The sequence below is a fragment of the Nothobranchius furzeri genome, chromosome 14 (assembly GCF_043380555.1).
Source record: "Nothobranchius furzeri strain GRZ-AD chromosome 14, NfurGRZ-RIMD1, whole genome shotgun sequence".
Lineage (NCBI taxonomy): Eukaryota > Metazoa > Chordata > Actinopteri > Cyprinodontiformes > Nothobranchiidae > Nothobranchius > Nothobranchius furzeri.
Window position 1 is genome coordinate 4382418 of NC_091754.1, and position 23591 is coordinate 4406008.

The window sequence follows — 23591 nt, forward strand, 5'->3', positions numbered from 1 at the left end:
GAGAGGTGACTTGGCTGCTCCGTGGTGCCTCTGCCTTCCAAGAGCTGCAGAGCTGGGCTTTATCTGCAGATCAGAGGCTGCTCAGCCAAGCCTTTGTGCTGCCTGGACTTTTATCTGAAAGAGGAGCCAGATTTGGCTCCTGCTGCTCTCCTCCTCTGTCAGTCTGTCGGTCCACCTGTCAGTCACCGTCAGCGCAATCGCTTCTGTTTCTGCCACTTCGGTCTGAGGCTTTCTCTCTTTTGTCTTTGGCTTGTCATTTGTTTCCTCATCCGCCGCCTCCCGGCTTTTCCTGCACACACACACACACACACACACACCTCATTTCAACAGTGTCAATCTAACACATCTGCTTAGATGTGAGAAATGTGTTAAACTGAAAAACTGTCATGTGACATCTGGAAGACCTGAGTGCTGTGTAATTATTTTTATTAAGCAAAGAACACACACACACACACACCATTCAGCAGGCCCACCACCATGCACCACGATCTCCAATTCATATTCGTTAAGCATGAAATATAATAGAAATAAGTTTAGTAATAGCAATCATCTTTCAATTATCTGGGATTCGTTAGCCTTGTGACAAGACACAGAAAAGGAAAGTCATGAATAACAAATGAGCCCAGTTTCACCAAATGAGCATGGACTAAATCACAATTTCATGAATGAATAAAATTAATTAAACAGCAGCAGGCGTATCAATCATCAGCTCCAACGCTGACGGGTCCTACAAAGAGCTGATCAGACACCTCTCACTAATATCTGCCCATCAGGCCAACTTAGTTTATTTTTGGTGCTTATTATTTCAGATGATGTGAAAAAAGAAAATCTTTTCTGCAATTTTAAATATTTTCTCCACCTTTAGCCTCAGACATGGCTCCGGACCAGGGCCAGGTGCTGGTGATCGCCACTGCTTCAGTCGGGGGTTTCACCCTCCTCATCATCCTCACCCTCTTCCTCCTCATCACTGGACGGTAGGAAGAATCCCTTTGCTGTTAACTGTGCTGGATACACTGTAAACCCGAATGTTAAACATAATCAACTAAACTCTGTTATAAAAACTTTTTTACAACTCAAACATGATCTTAATAAAACTGGTGATAAAAGGAATGATCAAAAGAGTTATCAATATTTGTTTTAATAAATGTGTTCAAATACCAAACAACTAAATGACATTAACATGGTAACAGTAGAAGGCCTCTCTTCCAGGAGGACCACCAGGTAAAGCCTCTCCTGATCCTGGACACCTGCAGTCCTAGACAGAGAAATCAGAGACCGCAAAAACACATTTTTACATTTATCCACATCAGAAGATAAAATTTATATCCTTCACACAAACTATTTCTAATATTTGTTTAAAAACGTGTCAGCTGTGTAAATCCCTGAATGTAAAACTACTTTTCACAGCAGAACTACTGTGGTCATGTGTAGACAGCTTCACTCTTCACCTCTAAGCTTATTAAAAACACTTCTATGTTCTGTCGTCGATAAAAAAAATTACAAGTTTAATTCACCACACACACACACACACACACACACACAAACGGTAATAACTACGGGACCTGCAATACAAACTCGTTCTGGCTGATTTCTGCTTAAAATGTAATTTAAAAAACAAATATGCAAACAAAAAATGTCTGTAAACAGAACCGCTTTAAGCTTTTTAGGTTTCTACCGCTAGTTTTTAAACAAACTTACGTTTAAAACTTCGTAGCTCTCCCCATTTTCTTTTCCTGTTGAAAATCCACAGCCGCCATGCAAAGCATGCTGGGATAGCCTTGTTCTGTGAGGATACAACAGACCCGTCCTCGAAATGTGGGTGGAGCGAGGACGCAAGAATGAGTATTCTTGGAATTCGGACAGTACTCGTCGCTGCACTGTGACGTCATAGACCTCAAAATGCATCCTTACAAGCATCCTACCTCTGGATTCTGACACACCCTAAGAGCCAATTTTATTTTTCTTCAGCTTTGGTTAAATTCTGTCCACGTGTATTTACTTGGAGCTTGACCTTTAAAAATTATTCAGTCTGTGTTTCGTCCATCTACTTAGCGGGTTATGTCTTTTGTGGAGTTAACACAGATTGGAAGTTGCATTTTTAGCTTTCTTTTGGACTTTGGATCCACATCATAGAGACGGTAGCGTCTCATCGCTCACAGTTCTTTGTTTTAGGACTGATGCTTGTTGAATGTGTGTGTAGTCATCACTCTAACTCAATTAATAGATAAACTCCTGATTTACTGTAAAAAAGTTGTTAAATGTCTTTTAAATATCACAAATAAAACCTAACCTTGAATTATGCTTCAGTTCTATGAAACAAAACAAATAAACCAAGACAGTGTTGGGATGAGATTTGCACATTTATTTAGAAACGATGTGTGGGAAGGTGTAGAGCTACTCTTCTGTGTTGTGGCTTCAAATCATCCTCACTCAAATCTGCAGTCAGACACCAGTTTCCACATCAAAACCCTCATCAGTGTCGTTGTGCTGAGTCTGAATTCACGTACATTTACAGAATTGGAGGGATGGGGGCAGAAGTACCTCTTAAATAGTGCTGAAGGTGCTTAGAACACACACACTTGGGCCAATACTTTTCTACATTGTATGTGGAAACGTGTGATGGTGTGAATCTGCTTAAGGATTATTTTAGACGTGCGAACATGAGAATGAGTCATTCTTCTGAGCATTTTCAGGACAAACATGTTTCTTTGTTACTTTAAAATGAAAACTCTTTCAAATCTATAATATACAGGTTTCATCTACTGATGCAGCAATGCAAGTCTGCTATTGAACTGCAATAACAATAACTGAGAAATTTCAATGTGAGTTCAATGAAACCCAATAAAAGATCCCACAACTAAATAAAGCATCACCAATCCTTTTACTTTTGAGGGACGATACACCTCCAAGTCCCAAACGTAGAGCCAGCAGCACTGAGACAACACCACAGTGAAATGAATCCTAGCAGCTTTCTTCCTCATAATCACAAGAAACTTGATGCTCCATACCTTTACCAAACACCTGAACTTCCACCACCGGGCTGCTGAACTCATTACTGTCATAATATGCAGAACATGGACTCACCATCACGGCAGTAATATTCTATCAGGGACATCATGAGACGCTGCTCTTTCATTTTCTCTGAAGATAAAGAATAATCAGAAAAATGTCAATCAAACTTCTGAAGAAATCTAATCATGCGAAGTATGAAAAACACCTGCAGAGGTGGTGAACGGATGTCTGTGGTGTCTGGGACGCACTCCAGACTAGCTTAGAGTCATTTTAAATGAGACAAATTCACATGTCTGTCATGTGAGCATCTAAATACAGCAAGATAATATAAAATTGATATTAGTTTCTTTAAAGTAGCTGCTTAAGGTTTAGAGAAAACTACCATTTAGCTCCCTCTGTGCCGTATTGTAGCTGAGAGTCCTGGTTTCTTTGGGTCAGAGGTGTACGGACAATATGCTCAACAACCTCGTTCTGTACTGCATCAGATCTGCAGCTGACTGCACTCGTGTTTACCTGCTTCTCTCAAATAACAAAAAATCAAACACTGCCTGTTCATTTTAGGTCTGCACAGCTCACAAATGATGTTTTTTAACCCTAACCCTTCATCACGTAATCCATAGCAGCAACTAACATTTTACTTGACATGCATGTTGAAGTCCACACCCTTACATCTAAACTTGGGGAAAAAATCCCCAAGTTAAGAAGATTTTCTCTTCGTATGATAAAAATTTGTGGGTTTGCAAAAAAAAAAACAAACACAAAAAAACCCTTAAAAGTTTCAGAGGGAGGTTTTATTTTACAATTGAAAACTGTTCTATTGTAGAATATGAAACTTTGTTTGGGGCTCAAAATGTCCCAGGAATGACAGATTAGACAAACAAGAGACAAAGTTACAAGAAGCATTTCTATGGATCTATCTGGCATTCACTCGTTGTCTGGATATTCCCGGTACATCCTGGAACGTAGGTCGTGCTCCCACATTCTTCTTTGTTGTTTCCTCTCGTCCGACAAGGGTCTGAGCAGCTCAGGCTAGCATTGGCAGTAGCTCAGGCTAGCATTAGCAGCAGCTCAGGCTGGCATTAGCAGCAGCTCAGGCTAGCATTAGCCATAGCTCAGACTAGGGGCTGTATCAATGTCATCTAGTCGACTTCACTGCTCTGTAGTGAATTTTTATGCCTGTCATCGACTAGTCGCTGTCACGTGATAATGACCGACAAGAGGGAGTCTTCAGAAATGACAGCAGGTGACGATCCCCTGCGCATCGGGAGGTGACCCGCTGTGCCAGAGCGTCGGTACTGACGCCCACCGTAAAATGGACATTTGACCGAATTGTGACCTTTACCCTCTTGCAATTTGACCTTCCCCTCACCCCATCCTAACCTTAACCAGCTTGCACATGCAAAGCTCTGATTGTTGACGTGCTCCAGACATCTGCGTCCTGAGCACGGCCACAGTAACATTATCAAATCAGGTGTCGCCACCTCAAAAACTAATTTAATATGCAATTGTTGATGTCTGCTGATTTCCTTTTATGTTTTCCGTTTTTTATTTGTGCCTGATGCGTTTTGCTGCTGTGGATCGGAGCGCATCACCTGTTTTGTCCTCCGGTGACACACCTCACCGGTGCGGCCAGTGCGCAGTGAGCACTCCGCTGTTTTTGCGGTCGGTAGATCTTTTAGAACTACAGTTCAAAGGTAACTCATGAGGTGAATATATATGAACCCAGGTAGCAGTTTCTCTTTAGGACTGAGAGGAGATGCAGGAAGATAATAAACAGGCAGGACAGAAAAATAGTCAAATAAAAACAAGTTAGTTTTTGTACCTGCTGGTTGCAACAAACAGACACCATTGAAGGTAATCAGAAGTGAGGAACAGAAAATGAAATAATTATTTTAATGTTTAGAGCAGCAGGAACTCCGAGAGGCTGCAGGTGCATTAGTGAGTTTGCGGCGCTGCGCAGGGGGAGGGGGGGAGGGCTGAAGCAGGGGGAGGGGGGAGAGGGCTGAAGCAGAAACTACCGCTGTTAAAAGAAATGTGTTTAACTTTGAAAATGAGGGCGCAATTTTAATTGTCAAAAACTCCAGCGAACCAACCGACACCACCCACCACCCCGCCGCTTCAGGTGTATGACGTCATCAACGACTCGTCAAGTCGACTCGATTTTCATTAGTTGACTGTCGACTTTTAAATAAATTAAGTCATGCAGCCCCTAGCTCTGACTAGCATTGTTCACTGGTTAGCATTACCATGACCAGCATTTACATGTTGCCGGCACTGAAGCGGGTTGTGACATGCAGGTTTAAGGAGGTGTGTCTGAGCTTATGTTGTGTTAAAGGAACCAAATGTAAGAATTTACAGTGAAATTAACCTAAAACTGTCAAGTCTCAATCAGGAAAGTTATGTTGAAACAGATTTCCTTCTCTGTCGACTGGGGGTTTGGGTTTTTCTCTTTCTAAATGAGGGACACGTTTCCGGTTCTGAGCCCGTGGGTCATGTGCCAAGTTCCAAGTGCCAGGCTTAAAATACATTTATTTAAAATTGCCTACTCTGGGTAAGGACTCCTGTGTTTTCCAGTAGTTTCATTGTAATTGTTAATTTAATAGATTCATTGGGTCTTTTTAGTGTAGTTTTACTGGACCTTCATGACTTTTGGTTGTGGTATTCTGGTGGTTTTATGAAGGTTGTTTTAATTCCTTGGTTTTATTGTGTCTCATTGTTGTTTTTTGCTATGAATTTTAATTGTACGATGACCTTTGTCGTGTGTTCGTGCGTAAGGATTCAGTCGACATGTTGTAGAGCTTCTTAGCTTCCAGCTTTAATCATTTTCCGTTTGTTCCCAAAACCCCTTCCGGGTTGAACCCTTTTCACAATAAAACCGGTTACAATACATTGAACCCACCACATCCCCCTTTCTTCAAGAACAAGACAAAATTAAGAGAAGATTTGTTATCATTAGGGAAACACAAACTCTATTTATCTTTAACAGTTTCTCTACATTAAACTCTTGTTCTTTTTATAAGTTCAGTCTCTGTGGTTTGATGACAATCCTGCCAGACCGAGTCCTGACCAAATCTGGATCAGCTGCCTCAGTCAGAGGTGCAGGGTGCAGATTAGATGTGGGCAGGGTGCCCTCTGTTGGTCTGACTGGAGTACTGGGAAATGGTAGCTTTGGAGTAGATTCTGGTAAAGGCTGCAGGTGATGTCTGTTTCACCTGATGACTCCTGAGGGGCTCTCCACAACAAAAGAACATGATGTGGAATGAGAGGAGAAAACAGTCCCTTCACATCCAGCATCTGTAATCCACACTGGTTGTCCTGGTGAAAGGTGAGAAAGCTCTCTCGCACGATGTCTCCTGTTATACACGGCACTGTCCTTCTTCTTCCTCTCTCTTTCTTTTTTCGCCACAGTAGCCTTATTTGGCAGGCTGGGAATGAGTAAAGAAGGAAGCTGGGGTACTGGTGTACGTAGTCTCCGTCCCATCAGTAGCTGTGCCGGGCTGTATCCATTAGCCAATGGGGTTGCTCTGTAAGCTAGGAGTGCGAGATATGGATCTTCTACATTCTGTAGAAGTCGTTTCACACTTTGGACATGACGCTCAGCTTCACGATTGCTTTGAGCAAATCTTGGGCTGCTTGTTACATGTGTGAACCTATAGGCTGCAGCAAAGTCTCTGAACTGTTGGCTAGAGAACTGAGGTCGGTTGTCACTGAAAAAAAGTTCTGGAATTCCGTGTCTGGAAAAGATTGACTTTAAAGAGCAAGTCACCCTCAAATCAACTTTTTTTGCTGATAAACTATATAAATGAGTGTCTAATTGCTCTGTAGACACGTTCAGTCAATAATTTGGCACTTTACTTAATCTTAGTAAAAATACATTTTCTGCCTAAAACTGTCAGTGATGCACTGTCGTCAGGTAAAAACTCTGCACTGCATTTGAATTTAAATCTGCCATCGCTATTGGCTAAGAGGTACACTATGATGTTAGATGGTACATTATGATGTCACAATGTTGTGAGTGTGTGTATTTGTTCGTGGCCCCGCCCTCTTGGTCTGCTAGGCAACAGCATTTGTTGCATTTTTCAAACAGGAAGTGGGAGTTGAGTAAGAATCTGGCAGGGGGTGACTTGCTCTTTAAATGCACTATAACATCTTATGATCTTGTGGGTGTTAGCTTGGCTATTTCCACATATTTAGAGTAGTAGTCCATCAGAAGTAGGTAGTTGCTGCTGTGGAACGTAATAAGGTCTGCTCCAATTTTTTCCCATGGTCTTTCGGGGAGTTCACTTGGCATTTAAGGCTCAGCTGGGTTGGGACACTCTTTGATGCATGTGGTGCAGTTTTTCACAAGTTCATTTATTTGGCTACTCAGGCCAGGCCACCATACTGACTCTCTGGCTCTTTCCCTGCATCTAGTCATTCCCTGATGTCCCTCATGTAGAGCACTGAGAACAGAATTGTGCATTGCAGTTGGAATCACTAGCCTGGTGCCTTTTAACAAAAGTCCCTCATGTACCGGTGTCTCTCTGTGGCCAGTAAGCTTTAATTGGGCCTGTGAGGTGGTTATTTTCTGGCCAGTTGCTCTGACAGAACAACATGACTTCTGAACATATGCTGTCCCCTTTAAGCTGCTCCTTTAGCTGTGAGATGTATGTCGGACTTGCAGGCATGTTTCTGACTATATCATCCACATATATATTTGTGTCCTCCATTAGTTTGGCTACAGTCTTGCCATCAGGGTTGTGATTGAATGGTGCACGTGACAGTGTGTCTGCTGTTAGGAGGGCTTTGCCTGGAGTGTGTAAGACAGCGTAGCTGTATCTCATGAGCCTGAGTCGGAACCGCTGGATCCTGGGTGGAAGCTCGGTTAGGGCTTGTTGTCCTAGCAGGCTGACTAGTGGCTTGTGGTCAGTCTCTAAGGAGAAATGTCTCCCGATGAGAAAGTCTTTAAATCTTTTGCATCCCTATGTTAATCCAAGCACCTCTTTCTCCACCTGTGTATATCTCTGCTCCGTTTCTGTTAGAGAACGAGATGCATATGCAACAGGTTTCCACTGCTCACCTTGTTTATGAAATAGGACTGCTCCCAGTCCATAGGATGAAGCATCTGCAGACAGTTTTAGCTCTTTGTTTGGGTCATAGAGCATAAGAACAGATGTTGAAATCAGTTCACCTTTCAGCAGATCAAATGCTTTCTGTTGTGCATGGCTCCAAATCCACTGGGTCTTCTTTGAGAGCAGGTCCCTTAGCGGTTTATCTTTTTCAGCCAGTCGTGGGATGAATTTTTCTAACTGATTGACCATTCCAAGAAAGCTGCGGACTTCGCTAATGTTCAACGGCTCTTTCGTCATTACGACCACTTTAATTTCATCCGGGTCAGGTTGGACTCCTGCTGCAGACAAAATGTGTCCGAGGAACTTTACTTCCTGTTTGCCCAGGTCGCATTTATCCAGGTTTAGTGTGACACCGGCTGCTTGCAGTTTATTGAGAACTGTATGGAGTCTGGCGTCATGCTCCTGCTGGTCCTGTCCCCAAATGAGGATGTCATCCATGTGACAAACCACACCTGGTAGCCCATTAAGGATCACTGACATTCTTCTCTGAAAGTGCTCAGGGGCTGAGGCTATTCCAAAGGGAAGTCTGTTGAAGTGGTAGCGTCCAAACGGGGTAATAAATGTTGTGTAATGTGCTGACTCGAATGATAATGGAACCTGCCAGAAGCCTCTGTTTGCAACCCACTTACTGAAAATGTTTGCTCCAGCCAGGAATCCAAGGGTCTGCTCAACTGAAGGCATGATGTACTTTTCTCTGCACACCGCTTCGTTGAGGTGGGTGAGGTCCACACAAATGCGCACCGAGCCCTTTTTTTGTTGTTTCAGGAACCATTCCTGTGCACCATTCTGTTGGATCTTCAACTCTGCTGATTACTCCCATAGACTCCATTCTTCCCAATTCTTGCTTCACTTTTTCCAACAGAGGAATGGGGACCCATCTTGGTGTGGCCAGGGAAAAGGGTACAGCATTAGGCTTCAACTTGATAGTATATGGCTGCTGCATTAACCCCAAAACCTGACACAGCTCATTTAGCACATTTAGATCTATGCTGTCTGTTCTACACACAAGATTTAGCTTGACACTTGCTGGCCTGCTTAACAGTGCTACATGCAAATTGTTGTTCACCTTTACATATTGCTTCATTGCACATGCCCAACACATCCAATGGAGTACCACCTGGTCCAAACAGTGGCCTATCTGGTTTACATCACATTCTGGTTTATACAGTAGTACATCTGGGCTGGAATACCAGAAAGATCAGCTCCAGTGTCTATCTTAAATCTGATCTTGCGGTTTCTGATAGTAAGGTCTGCATACCAGGGATCTGAACCTGCATCTATAGAACCAAGAAACACTGATGCATCATTACATTTCTCTGTTTCTATCACATGCACAAATTTGATGGATTTACTCAACTTACTGTAATGTCCTCTTTTACCACATGTATGACAGGTCACGTCTTTTGCAGGGCATTGACTTTTGGCGTGTATTGGAGTTTTACCACACCTGTAACATTGTCTCTCATTTGATGTTTTGTCCTTTTAAATTTTTAGTTGATTTGGGGGTTTGCTTGTGTAGCGTCATGAAATGTCCTGTTTTTTACCTTAAGGTCATGCTCTGCTGCATCTGCTCGAGTGGAGACATATTGTCTCTGACACAGGCCTAATCTACATGAGATATTGGCCAAGGCCTTTCATGCCTCTGCTCATCTGAATTGCTTCACCTCTATACAGCTCAAGACAAGACGGAGAACTCTTTTGATAAATACATAATCTAACAACATTTGTTATTGCCAACTATTCAATTCAATTTAATTCAATTTTATTTATATAGCGCCAAATCACGACAAGAGTCGTCTCAAGGCACTTCACATAATAAACATTCCAATTCAGGTCAGTTCATTAAGCCAATCAGAAATAATGTTTCCTATATAAGGAACCCAGCAAATTGCATCAAGTCACTGACTAGTGTCAGTGACTATACAGCAATCCTCATACTAAGCAAGCATAAAGCGACAGTGGAGAGGAAAACTCCCTTTTAACAGGAAGAAACCTCCAGAGAATCCTGGCTCAGTATAAGCAGCCATCCTCCACGACTCACTGGGGATCGAGAAGACAGAGCAGACACAGCAGACACACACACACACACACACACACACACACACACACACACACACACACACACACACACACACACACACACACACACACACTCTCTCACACACACACACACACACACACACACACACACATACACAGACAGACACACACACTCACACACACAAAGTAATGTGTCTACAGTTATATTGTGATGTCTTAGTAAATATTCTGTTTGGTGAGAGATAGACTTTATTGTATTTATCCTAGTGGATCTATAATTAAACGGATAAACTAGCAGTAGCACATCCAACGTCAAGGAAAGCAAAAAGTTATTATCAGGAGAGGGAGAATGTTTAACTCATTCACTGCCATTGACGACTCAAGTCGTCATTTTAGATCCAACCGTTCACTGCCAATGACGATGATTCTTCCTGATGTTAGAGGTGAGTCTCCTCTTTGTTTTGGTTGTTTTGGCGTCGACATCATCGTAGCGCGCAACGTTCTGTGACTCTTAAAAAACGGTCAAAACGGTGAGAAACGCTGGCAGAGAAGGCCGTTAGCGATCAGGAAATGGCTGGCAGTGAATGAGTTAAGTGGTTAGCAGCAGTGTGCTAGACGATGGCCCCCTCCATGAGGCCACCACAGCTCAGCACAACATCGTTGTAGCTTCTTCTGGGGAGAAAAACACTTAGAGAGAAAATAAAGTTAACAGCTGAAATTGCAGAAAATAGTACAGTTAAAGAGCAGATAGTAAAAGAAAGCAGTAGAGTGTGAGAAGTGGTCAGTGTGTCCTCCAGCAGTCTAAGCCTATAGCAGCATAACTACAGAGATAACTCAGGATAATCTATCCTATTTAGATGGAGGCATGTTGGAGGCAGGGAAAGGGAGAGCCATCTTTACCGACTGTACATTCCACCTCCCTCTACTCCCCCACTTGTCCAGATCTGGGCTAACATCAGATTTTAACCATAGGCCCTATCAAATAAAAATGTTTTAAGCCTATTCTTAAAAGTAGACAAGGTGTCTGCCTCACGGTCTAAAGCTGGGAGCTGGTTCCACAGGAGAGAAGCCTGATAACTAAAAGATCTGCCTCCCATCCTAATTTTAGATATTCTGGGAACCACCAGTAGACCTGCAGTCTGAGAGCAAAGTGCTCGGTTAGGAACGTATGGAACAATCAGATCACTGATGTATGATGGACCTTGATTATTAAGAGCTTTATATGTGAGAAGAAGGATCTTAAAATCTATTCTGAATTTAACAGGTAGCCAATGTAGGGAAGCTAAGACAGGAGAGACATGATCTCTCTTTTTAATTCTCATCAGAACTCCAGCTGCAGCATTTTGGACAAGCTGAAGACTTTGAACTACATTCTGTGGACTTCCTGAGAGTAATGGATTACAGTAATCCAGTCTTGATGTAATAAATGCATGAACTAGTTTTTCAGCATCACTCCTGGAAAGTATGCTTCTAATCTTAGCAATATTCCGAAGGTGGAAAAAGGAAATCCTACAAACTTGTGAAACCTGGGATTTGAATGACATGTCCTGGTTAAAGATAACACCAAGGTTCCTTACTTTGTTCTCGGAGATTAATGTAATGCCATTCAAGTCAGGTGATTGGCTAAGCAATTTCCTTTTCTGGATATCTGGTCCAAAGATGAGAACTTCTGTCTTGTCTTGATTTAAAAGCAAAAAGTTTAGAGTCATCCAATTTTTTATGTCCTCAAGACAAGCCTGTAATCTACCCAACCGATTAGGTTCATCAGGGTTAATGGATAAATATAACTGAGTATCGTCAGCATAACAGTGGAAGTTTATCCCATGCTGTCTAATGATTTTACCAATTGGGAGCATATATATAGTAAAAAGAATTGTCCAAGCACTGAACCCTGTGGTACTCCACAAGTAACCCTGGAGTATGAAGACGATTTGTCATGTACATTTACAAAATGAAATCTGTCAGACAGGTAGGATTTAAATCAGCCTAACGCTGTTCCTTTGATCCCTACAACATGTTCAAGTGTTTCTAAAAGAACATTGTGATCAACTGTGTCAAAGGCAGCACTGAGATCTAACAAGACTAGAACAGACACAAGATTCTTATCTGAGGCCATGAGAATATCATTTTTAACTCTCACTAATGCAGTTTCAGTACTGTGATACTCTCTAAAACCAGACTGAAAATCCTCAAACAGAGCATTAGTGTTTAAATGCTCACATACTTGGATGGCCATTATTTTCCCCAGGACTTTGGATAAAAATGGAAGGTTAGATATTCGTCTATAATTCATTGGGTCATCTGGATCCACAGAAGGCTTATTAAGTGAAGATTTGATTACAGCAACCTTAAAATCCTGTGGTACATGGGTTAGGATAGACTGATTATATATAGAATGGGGGCAGTAACCAAAGGAAATGCTTCTTTAAATAATTTGGTTGGGATTGGATCCAAAATGCAAGTTGAAGGTTTAGATGAAGCTAATATTTTTGATAACTCTGAAAGCTCAACTGGATCAAAACGGTTCAAGCCCAGATGAGGTTCTACAGTCACCACTGATGCTGCCTCACTTACTGAGGAAGAAGAAATTGCATTAGGGAGGATGCTAAAGATTTTGTTTCTAATAGAATTAATTTTACTTGTAAAAAATCCCATGAAGTCATTACTGCTGAGGGCTAAGGGAAAAGATGGCTCAGAGCTATGATTTTGTGTAAGTTTAGCAACTGTACAGAAAAGAAATTTAGGATTATGCTTATTCGCCTCAATTAATGCTGAGAAATTAGCAGTTCTAGTTTGTCGAAGCTTATTTTTATAAAGCACAAGACTATTTTTCCAGGATAGGTAGGCCTCCTCATGGTGCGTAGAGCACCATGTTCTCTCCAATTTCCTAGAGTTTTGTTTTAAGGCTCGTAGATGAGAGTTAAACCAGGGAGCCAACTTCCTGTCCCTAATTACCTTCTTTTTTAAAGGGGCAACATCATCTAATGCCACACGTAAAGAGGAAGTAACATTATGAACTAAGGCATCAATTTGTGAGGGGCTAGAACTGAAAATATTGCCCTCTGCTACATGCCTCTGAGATACTGAGGACAGTAAAGATGGAACAGTTGATTTAAAAGATGCAACTGCGTTGTCAGATAGAGACCGACTATAGTGAAATTTACTTTCATGTCTCGAGAACTCAGTTATAAGAAACTCAATGGTTATCAGAAAGTGGTCCGAGCGGACTGGATTATGTGGAAAGATCGTTATTTCCTCACACTCTATGCCATAAGTCAGTACAAAGTCTAATGTATGATGGCAGGAGTGGGTGGAGCTATGTATTCTTTGAGTAAAACCAATTGAGTCTAAGATATTACTAAAGGCTACGTTGTAATGTGCCCAATGTTCAATCAATCTGTGAAATGAAAATGTTATTTCTTGATATATTTCTGTGATCATTAGTATTTTACAAGTAATTATAATCTTGGACAGATGCACTAGACACGTGATGACACAGAGTAATGCAAAAGTCACATGACACATTTCCTTTTGTCTTATCCAATTAGAACCTTTGTTTCTGATGCAAGGCATGGTTTTCTATGGTGTTTGTATAAGCCCTCTTTTGCTTGTCAAATTCTGATTTGCCAGTAAACCAAAATATGACAATTATAAAAACTATTCCCACGTCACCTTTAGTTCAGTTCAAAGCATTCTAGAGAAGTTCGGACAGGCCATCCGAACACCTCTTGAGCCGAAAGAACCTTGCTCGACAAGCTGGATAAAATCTGTTGCACGTTACACCTGACCGCAACGGTTCCTTCAGAAAAAAGAAGCTGAACCTCACGACCTCTTCAGGGTCTCGCTGATGCCAATAATAACCTGTCATGACCTGGGAGCATTCTGAGACTAGACTGGTTGGCACCGCTGCTGTTTCTACTGGCTTTGGTACCAAAGAGGGTCCATGGACCTCGACATTCTGGATCTAAACGAAGGCTTCCCCTGGGGTACGTAGACTGACAGATGACGTTTCATGTGTGTTATAAATCTCCAACTAAAGTTTAGAGTGAAACATTCACTCCCATTCAGAACTAAATGTTTTTCCGGATATGAAGTTCTGATAACATTCCACACATATGCATCATTCATCTCATATCTCATTCCGCCTAGTTCATCAGTACACAGAGTGTTTAAAGTTGGTCTTGTTTAAATTGTGTAGAAATAAATTTCTTAACTGTTATAAGCCTGAATCTCTCTCTCTCTCTTTCCTCTGAGTTAATACAAAGTGTCAAGTAATCCCTGCAATAAAAAGTTCTGATCTTCTGGTTAAAATATTCAAAGATCCATCAGATTGATATTTCAAATTTCAATGGAAGCTCACATTTTATGGTTCATAAATAAGATGTAAACTACCCATCGTTACACTCGGTAGCTGTTTTTGCTTTTTGTATTTCGCTGTCCTGGCATCAATTTCCATTTTATTTTCCCCTCTGATGTCTGTTTGTTGTCTTTTGATGACTTCTGACTGGTGGGCCTGTTTAACTGCTTTTTCCAGCGTTAAAACTTTATCCATTTGCAGTCGCTCAGCTAAGTTGGTGTCCCTCAATCCCACGACAAGACAATCTCTTATTAACTCATCGTGTAGAGCTCTGTAGTTGCAGTTCTCAGCCAAAGCATAGAGAGCAGTGACAAACGAATCAACGGTCTCATTAGCCTGCTGGATCCTCTGGTTAATCCGGGCTCTTTCGTAGATAATGTTTTTCCTTGGCACAAAATATGCGTCTAAAATGTCTCTGACTGCTTGATATTGTTGCCTTTGTCCATCTGATAAAGCTTGTCCCCACAGAATATCATCTGCTTCGTCTCCCATGCAGTAGATGAGTGTGTTTACCTGGGTAGTATTAGGTATTTTTATTAAATGTTCATGTTGGTTGGTCTGTGAATCTTTCTTTGTGTGGGGTGACGTGCTCCTGTGAACTTTGTAATGCCTGAGGCCAGATCTCTGGAATGTGGTAACCATGGTAACCCTAGGAGATGGGTGTACCTGTATGTAACTTGAGAAGGCCCGCCTTCTCTGTCCTGTTGGTCAATAAAACCCCTGGGAAACTGAGGACTCAGGGGAGTGACGTGGGGCCAGCCTCGGAGGGGGTTTCCCCTGCGTCGACTCTCCACTGTTTTGGGGACTCGGGGTACAATGAAATCCTCTTGTGTGTGTGTGTTTATTTCAGGTTCAAGGGTTATGGAGTTGTAAAAATTACCCAACATTTTGGTGGAGAATGCGAGCATGCAGAGCTGAGCTGAGGGCTTTGTCTGGAGCAGAGTGGGGGAGGTTTCCGGTTGGCTCCTTGGACGGGCTTTCTGCTCCCAGCTCTCGTATGTCGATTCACGGTCATGGAAATTACGAATAATCAATCTACTCCCTCTCTCTGTGTCGTCCTTTAAGGTAATATGGGATAAATGAAAAATTACCTATCATTTGGTGGCCCGTACGGGGAAGGCAGAGCCATCGGTGGGAAGCTGTCTTCGGGGAGCCGTGCAGGCGCCACATACCTCATCAAAGCCTGGGGAACTAAAATTGTTTCACCGGCCAGCTTTTTAGCCTTGCAGGCAGATTCCCATTTAAGCTCTCACCTTCCCGAACTCAGGATGAATGTACCACGCAGAGGAGAGTAAGTACTTGATTAATTTGCACCTTTTTCCTTAACCGCTGGCAGTGTGGTTTAAATTGATTGAGATGTTTGCCATCCACGCACGAAAGACGTTTCGTGCCCCAGCTGAAAGCTGGACTGAGAGCTGCTGGACTTTGTCCTGGACTCTGTTTACCTCAATTAATGTGCTGCGTTAAAGCGGCCGACCGCAGTTTGGCACAGGCACACACCCCTTTTTGCAGTTACCGGCAGGTGGGCTGTTTAGCTCTGTCTGCATGGAAGTGCATTGAGATGCTTTCGCAGCGAGTCCCGGCCTGCGCAGCCAGCTCGTCTTGGGTTTATTGAACATGTATGCGAAATGTATACTGGCTTGGCAACATGCCTGCGGCACTGGGGGAGAGGTGATGTGTAGCCACGGTAAAGCGGATAGCAATCTGAGAGAGGAGAGGCGAACGGAGAGGTTGTAATCCAGTCTGTGTCTGCGTACACAGACACCCCACGACGAATAGAGAAAGTAAATGTGGGTTGTAATAGAGTTGGAATGTGCAAAATCACTTACGTAAACTCATTGTTTTTCGGTGGTTCAAAAGGTACTCCAAATTAATCACCGTTATTTGACAAAATATCTCAAGTCGGTCTAAATCTACCCATGCTGTGTGTGTCATCTGTGATTGGCCTGCGTCCCATTTCGCGTCAGACTTGCCACTTCTGGTTGTGATTCGTTGTTGAAATATTGATGTCGGCCTCATCACGGACACCAGATGTCTGTGTGGTGTGGTGGTTTTAAATGTGTGACGGAGTTTTGCTCCGTCTGTGTGATCTGGTCTGGTCTGGAGGAGGCTGTGTGTATATCTGGGACTTTGAGGTGTGCGTGAGAAGTTTTGGGCCGAGGTTCTGAAGAAAGGAAGAGGATTGTTAGCTGCAGTTCTGAAGCTTTGAGCTGGCTCTGTCTGTCTCTCTGTCTGTCTCTCTGTCTGTCTGAGTGTGTGTGCATGTGTGCGTGTGTGTGTGTGTGTGTGTGTGTGTGTGTGTGTGTGTGTGTGTGTGTGTGTGTGTGTGTGTGTGTGTGTGTGTGTGTGTGTGTGTGTGTGTGAGACAAAAGGGAAGTGTTGATTTCTTGTGGTGGGGGATGGTTTGGTAAGGCTGCAGGCCGCCAACAGCTCAGATAAGAAAAAAAATGAGAGGTTAGAATGGAAGAAGGAATAAGTAGACAGGTGGAGATGGAAGGATAGAGGACGAGAAAAAAGGGAATTAAAGAAGGCAGAAAGAGAGGAGGAGAGGAAGAGGACAGAAAGAAAAAGGAACAGATTAAGAGAGATGGGGAGAAAGGAGAAGAGAGGAGAAGAAAGAGAAGGCAAGTAGGGAAAGAGATGATTAGTTTTGAATCTTTGTTTACATTTAATTTCTAAATTCTTAATGTTCAAAATACTTCTTATCCAGACAGGAAGAGTTCTTTTGATGACAAATCACCCGGGTGTGCAAAGTTGGGTTGTGCGGTACCTGTTTGTATTCAAAACTGCATAATTGAGCATTCCCAAAGCAATATTTGTCATCATATGAATCTCTCTGATGTCTGTCTTTATGAGACAACTTGTCTAACAAGAAATGAGCAAATCACAATTGATGTGACTCACATTAGATTGGGTTTGTTTTCCCTTTAATCATCCAGGATTTTCCAAGCTTTTAGTATTTGATTTTAATGTTCATTCCTTAGATGTTGAACTCAGATATGATGGGGTATTTCACGCGATTGCCCCTCAAAGTAAACTAGATCCCTGTGATATTCTGATCTACAGCCCTTTCTATTATTGTATTAAAATAATTAAATACCCTTTTTTTTACAGATCATGCAGTAGTCCCCCTAATCTTTTTATTGATGGATTTGACCCCGAGTTACAGAATTAGAAGGGAAAATTATTGTAAATCATGATTTTGTGTTAATGAGGTGCAAAACCTTATAAATAGCTTTTGCCATTTTAAAATGACAGACTCTTGTCTGTTGCCCCTTGTACAATTCCAGCGCAGCTCTGGTTTTGCCAGACGGACCCAGATTAGCTGTGAAGCAGATAATCTGGGTCCGAAGATACCTATTGCTCATGGACTAAGTTTAAAAATACAACTTTGACTCAAGATGGTCTCTAAAACCCCTGGGAGGCTGACGTGGTAGGCTGTTCCTTTCTGGAATGCAAACTTTAGCTCAGCTCATGAAGGTTCTATATAGATAGTCTAAACAACCCCAAACTAAATTTTTCGACCTAGTTTATTGTTTCCATTTAGACTAATTTAGTAGAAGTGGTTTAATTTTAACATTTGTCATTGGTTTTTGTTTTCTAAGAATGAGAGTTAAATTTTCCAATGGGACCATCTGATAGATGTAAGCTAGTGTCACCATATTCTGTATTATTGTTTCAATTATGAACCTTTTTTTTGTGATTGGTGTTTTTGCGGCCTATCCAAATTTAAGCTAAGGTCGCCATTTTCTATGTTATTATTTCAATTATTCTGTTTTATTTTATTGGGTTGTTTTCTTGTGATAGAATTCTTTCACAAGACATGTCAAAAAAGCCACAGCCCATGCAGATCCTGTTTGAAATGCAAATAGCAACTCAGCCCCTGCAGACCATAAATGCTAATCAAGCCCCAAGTGCTTTATTCAACTGTTTATTGTTTTCCTTTAAACTTCCTCAGATTGACTAGTGTTTTATCCTCTTGATCTTTCCTTTAATTAACATTTGAGCTAATATTCCCTTGGTTATTATTATCGTTTGTTTTCTGGTTGGGTTATAAGATTTAAATTGAAAAATTGGTTACACTGCAATTCTGTGCGACTTTCCTTTGTTTTAACTTAGTTCCTGTAAATGTGTGTGGAGCCTACCTCCACGGGGGGGGGGGGGGGGGGTGACTGATACAGTGGTGTTTTAAACCCTTTGATTACCCTCCTATTGATTTGTAACACTCTCCCATGAAAAAGCTGGAGACGGGCTGGTTCTGGAAAGTTGTCTCCAAAGCAAATGATTAATAGATAAAAATTGGTTGTCAAACAGAGTTTTCACCTTTAATTACATGTAAATGCCTTTTGTTCGCTAAGTAGCCAGACCAGAGTCCCTTTGGAGTCTCTCGCTAGTTTGTGCCTGTGGCCCCCTCCTGTGAATAACCTCTTTGATCTCTACCTTAGTGTGCTAGAATCTCTTTGATTAAACTCCTTTTCTGAGACAAGCTAGTTTTAAAGAATTTGTATGTGTTTTATTTTGTTTGTAATGAATTATGGCAGACCTTGCCGGCTACTTTCATGCTAAACCAGACTTCAAGGGAAAATTGTTGTTTATTGGTTTAGAAAATGTTGGAAGCAAAAGATCCCCACTCAGTGCAACCTTTGAGTTACAATGATTTCCTGCCTGAATGCAAATTGTTCCCTAAGCAAGACTAGACTGGAAGACTCCTTGATTTGTGTCCTGCTGTGATGTGAAGGTGTATCTCAGACTTGGTGGTGGGCAACTCGATTAACGGGTGATAAGGAACACTGGCTGACCTGCAGAGGTTTCTGCAGAGAACATCAAAGGACACAGACCGAACACAAGAAACTGCACCCCATCGACCTCACCTCCCAACAAACAGGAACGCTCCTCTTACCAAGGCCTGCTCGCTGTCCCTCGGTCTAGGTGTCGTACCCGTGGGGACCGGGCTTTCTCAGTCCTAGCACCGTTACTCTGGAACCAGTTGCCACCCTCAGTTAGGCTGTCCCCTTCTCTGCCAGTCTTTAAGAATCACCTAAAAACACACCTCCTCCGCTTGACATTTCCAGAGCATGTTTGATTATGGCCCTCTTTTATGTTGAATTCCACAGTTTTCATTGGTACACTCAATCCATCCACTCAATCCAATTGTGTTTCACACATTTGTATTTTACCGGAATGTTTCATCTATCTTGTTATTTCCATTTTGTATTTTGTAATTTGTATTTTGTAATTTGAATTTCTTTTATTGTTGATTTATTCAGTATAATTACTTACAACTGTACAATGTTCAGCGCTTTGGGCTTCCTGACAGGGTTGCGGAAGGCGCTTTATAAATAAAGCTTTGATTGATTGATTTGATTGATTGAGGAAGATCACCCAATTACCATAACCAGCAGGGGAAGTCTGAGTTCCTCTGTGCATGCAGCTGTGAAAGTTCGCAAGGAGGTGAAGTCACTGACCTATAGCTCTTTTCCATCGCCTGGTCTGGGACGGTCAGGTCTGGGTATTATGGACCGGTATGTACCGGTATGGGTCTAGAAGTTTTCTGGCAAGCGTTTCTATCACATTCCAGGCTCCAGTAGCCAGGCGGGGTAGCGTAATGCGTCACGCGCTATGTGTGCCTTAACGTCACACAGCGCGACGAGATCGCGCCAAAACACAACAACAATGGAGTCCAGTCAGCAGCGCGTTCTTTCTGTTCTTGGTGTTTGGTATATTCTTTACACCCACATCACGATAGCGTTTAGAGCTATGCTGTGTGCATCGAGGAGGAGGGCAGCTGAAAGGCGACAACGCTTTCTGAAATTAAAATCGGACACGAGGCATAACTTTCTACTGTTGAGACAAAGACGGAGGCGCCAGGTGGTAAGTAACTTCTAATGCTGCAATACATGTCGTTATAATCTCTGAAGGGGTGCTAGGGCAACTATCAAAAAAGAAAAACAAAAAAAAAGCACCAAAATCAAATGGTTTGTTTGTATATTGGTCATTTAAGACATGCTAAACATGAAAGGCCAACACCTAACTAAGTTTCAAACAGCTTCTGCACTCATGGTGATGCTAGTCAACACGAGGGCCTGAATCCTTCACTCTTTACTTCCTGGGCATGTCATAGATAAGTTGTGCAGCTGTACTGAAATTATTATAATTAATTATATAGGTAATTACAAGCAATACCACATTTGTGCATTTTATAAAGTGAACAAAACATAGCCAGTCACTGGTAGCTCCATAAAGAACAGCTGTTATTTTAACCTTAAACAAATTCTATTCATGTGAACATTATGTCTATAACCATACTGTTTCAATCTTTTTCACAGCACTATTCTTTTTACTTTTACTGTGTTATGACTGTTTTAAATTTTTTTTTAGTTGGCTCTTTTGAATCAGCGACGGCAACCAACTGTGTGGGCCTTCAGCCGTGCCAGCGACTTCTGGGATGTGACCATGCCAAACTTCACTCCGTCAGATTGGATAGCTCATTTCAGAATGTCAGAAGAGACCTTTTCATATCTTTGTTCCAAGCTCCGTCCAGCCATGCAGAAGACGAACACCATCTTCAGAGCCTGCGTGCCACTCAGGAAGAGTTGCAATTGCACTGTGGAAGCTTGCAACTAACAGTGAATACAGGAGCATCGGGCTTCTTTTTGGTGTCAGCACGACCTCTGTGTGCCGCTGTGTGCAGGACTTCTGTAAGGCTGTCTGTAAAATATTGCTTGCCGAGGTTATTGCTTTTCCAACTCTGCAAAAGCTACAGGAAATGGCTAACTATTTTGAGACCAGGTGGGGGGTTCCTCAGTGTGTGGGTGCCATCGATGGTTCCCATATCCCAATAATCGCACCACAGGGATTCCACACAGACTACTTCAATAGGAAAGGTTGGCATTCCATAATCCTCCAGGGCATTGTGGATGGCAGAGGCATGTTCTGGAATGTTAATGCAGGTCAGCCAGGTAGCTTACATGATGCCCGTGTGCTGCGATTGTCCACATTTTGGGACTTGGTTGCTCATGGAAAACTGCACCCAACTAGTACCAAGAACATTGAGGGAGTAAATGTAGGCTTTTATGTGCTCGGGGACTCTGCCTATCCTCTACAGAACTGGCTCCTAAAACCATTTTCAGACAACGGTCGTCTCACTGCTGAACAACAGACGTACAACAGGAAAACGTCCAGAGCCAGAGTTGTGGTCGAAAATGCATTTGGGAGGCTGGCGATGTCTTCTGAAGAGAAACGACAGTGATGTAGAGCTTCTTAAACACATGGTGCTGACCTGTTGTGTGCTTCACAATATCTGTGAGAGCCATGGGGAGGAATATACAGAATGTGACGCACCTGCTGATGAACCAGTGGTTGCAAATATGCAGGAAGTTGCAGAGGAGGGCAGTGATGTGCGTGAAGCTCTGATGCGACACTTCACCCGCTGACCTCAATTTGTGTTTTTTCTTTCCATTTACTTTATTGTTTTGACACTTTTACCTGTTGGAAGCCTGTATTTTTAACTGAAATGTTTGTTTTATTTTCAGAACTTAATAAAGTACACTATTTTACTGTTAACAAACTGTTGCACCTTTCCATTTTAACATATATTTAAGGTGGGCTGTAATGTAATCTGCATTTATTATGTAAATTTAAATTTGCTAGCAAAATTGTTTAAGACAATTCATGCACACCTTGTTTTTCTTTGAAAATTTATTGATAAAAAGGACAGACGGATAAAAAAAACTGCAGGACAAATACATAGCTCCTTACTGCCTGGGTGGTGGCAGGAAGTCAGAGGAGCTGCCCATTCTTTGTGCGACCAGTCCAAGAACAGCATTTAGGGCACCCAAATGTTCAAAATATCGCTCTGCGATCTGTAATTCATGTTGCCTTGCTGCTGCTGCGTCTTGTTGCATCCAGTTAACCTGCTCCCGGCTTATGCCTTCCATTCTGTCCATCTGCCTGCCATCTGCGATCTGCAACTCATCAAATATCACCTGTGTCCGTGCTTCCAATCGCCGTCTTCGGTCACCTGGAAACAACAACATTGACAATTACATTTGTGTTTATATGGATAAGAAAATGTCAGTTGTCCTGTGAACTTGTCAGTTTTGTTTATGCACAAAGCAATTTTTAGAATGGTCAGACACTACCTGTGCGTCGACGACATGGTAGATGTTCCTCTCGAGTGGCAGTGGACAGAGGTGATGGTGGTGGCGATGGAACTGGCCGAGGCGATGGTGGCACAGAAGGTACGGACAGAGGTGATGGTGGCACAGAAGGTCCTGGAGTGCTACTTGAGGAAGTGGATGGTTCCTCTGAAGAGGGAGTGTTTTCCACTTCAGATGTGTCTGAAAAACACAGATCAAAAAATTTGTCAGTAAGAAAAGATCACGAAATAAATCAGTAAGAAAAGTACAATAGTTTTTACAGCAAAAGAGCACGTAGGCATATAGTAAAATTAATAAAACTGCTATGAGTTAAGGCCATTTTGTCATTTGGAACGTGTCCACTAGATGGCAGTAATTCGCCAGTGATGTACAGATTAATTGCAATTTAATGTTATATTCTTATTCACCCGAAAAATATGTACTTGTTAAAAGTCCACTCTAGGCTAAAAACACTGCTGGCACGACTTTTGGGATCTTTATAATATTAGATCAGCTCGCTTCTCCTCACTGTGGGTGCTCAGCTGTATAAAACAATGAGATGCTAAAAACACTGAGATGCTAACGTGAAAGGCTAACCGAATTTCCCATGTTTTAAACAATGAGACGCTAACAAGAAAGGCAAACTCCGCTCCAGCCTCATGTACTCAACAAGGACATGCTAAACATGAAAGGCTTATATCGCGAACAGCGTGTTAAGAAACACGGGGTAATGCTAAATGAAGGTTAACATAAACACGAGGGGCTAAATCCTTTACTTGCTGAGCATTTCTTAAATAGCTGCAGCTATTATTCAGTGTTTTAATGGCCAGCAGAGCTAAAAAGACAACAAAAGAAATGCTTACCAACAGGGTTTATGAGTGACTCCAGGATACTGGTCGCCGAGTCCCGGCCTCCTTCGCTGCCTCGGTTTGA

The 23591-nt window shown here is 42.2% G+C and overlaps 1 protein-coding gene across 5 annotated transcripts in view; it reads left to right on the forward strand.

Moving 5' to 3' along the window:
• Positions 1-23591, forward strand: part of LOC107372839 (ephrin type-A receptor 6) — a 398636-nt gene that overhangs the window by 277508 nt on the left and 97537 nt on the right. For all 5 annotated transcript variants that reach the window (XR_011516160.1, XR_011516159.1, XM_070543905.1 and 2 more), the window contains one exon: positions 866-974. Coding sequence is in view for 3 of the 5 variants with exons in the window: in XM_070543905.1 (XP_070400006.1) it covers positions 866-974 (109 nt within the window). In the remaining 2 variants the exon portion in view is untranslated. The remainder of the gene's footprint in view (positions 1-865; positions 975-23591) is intronic.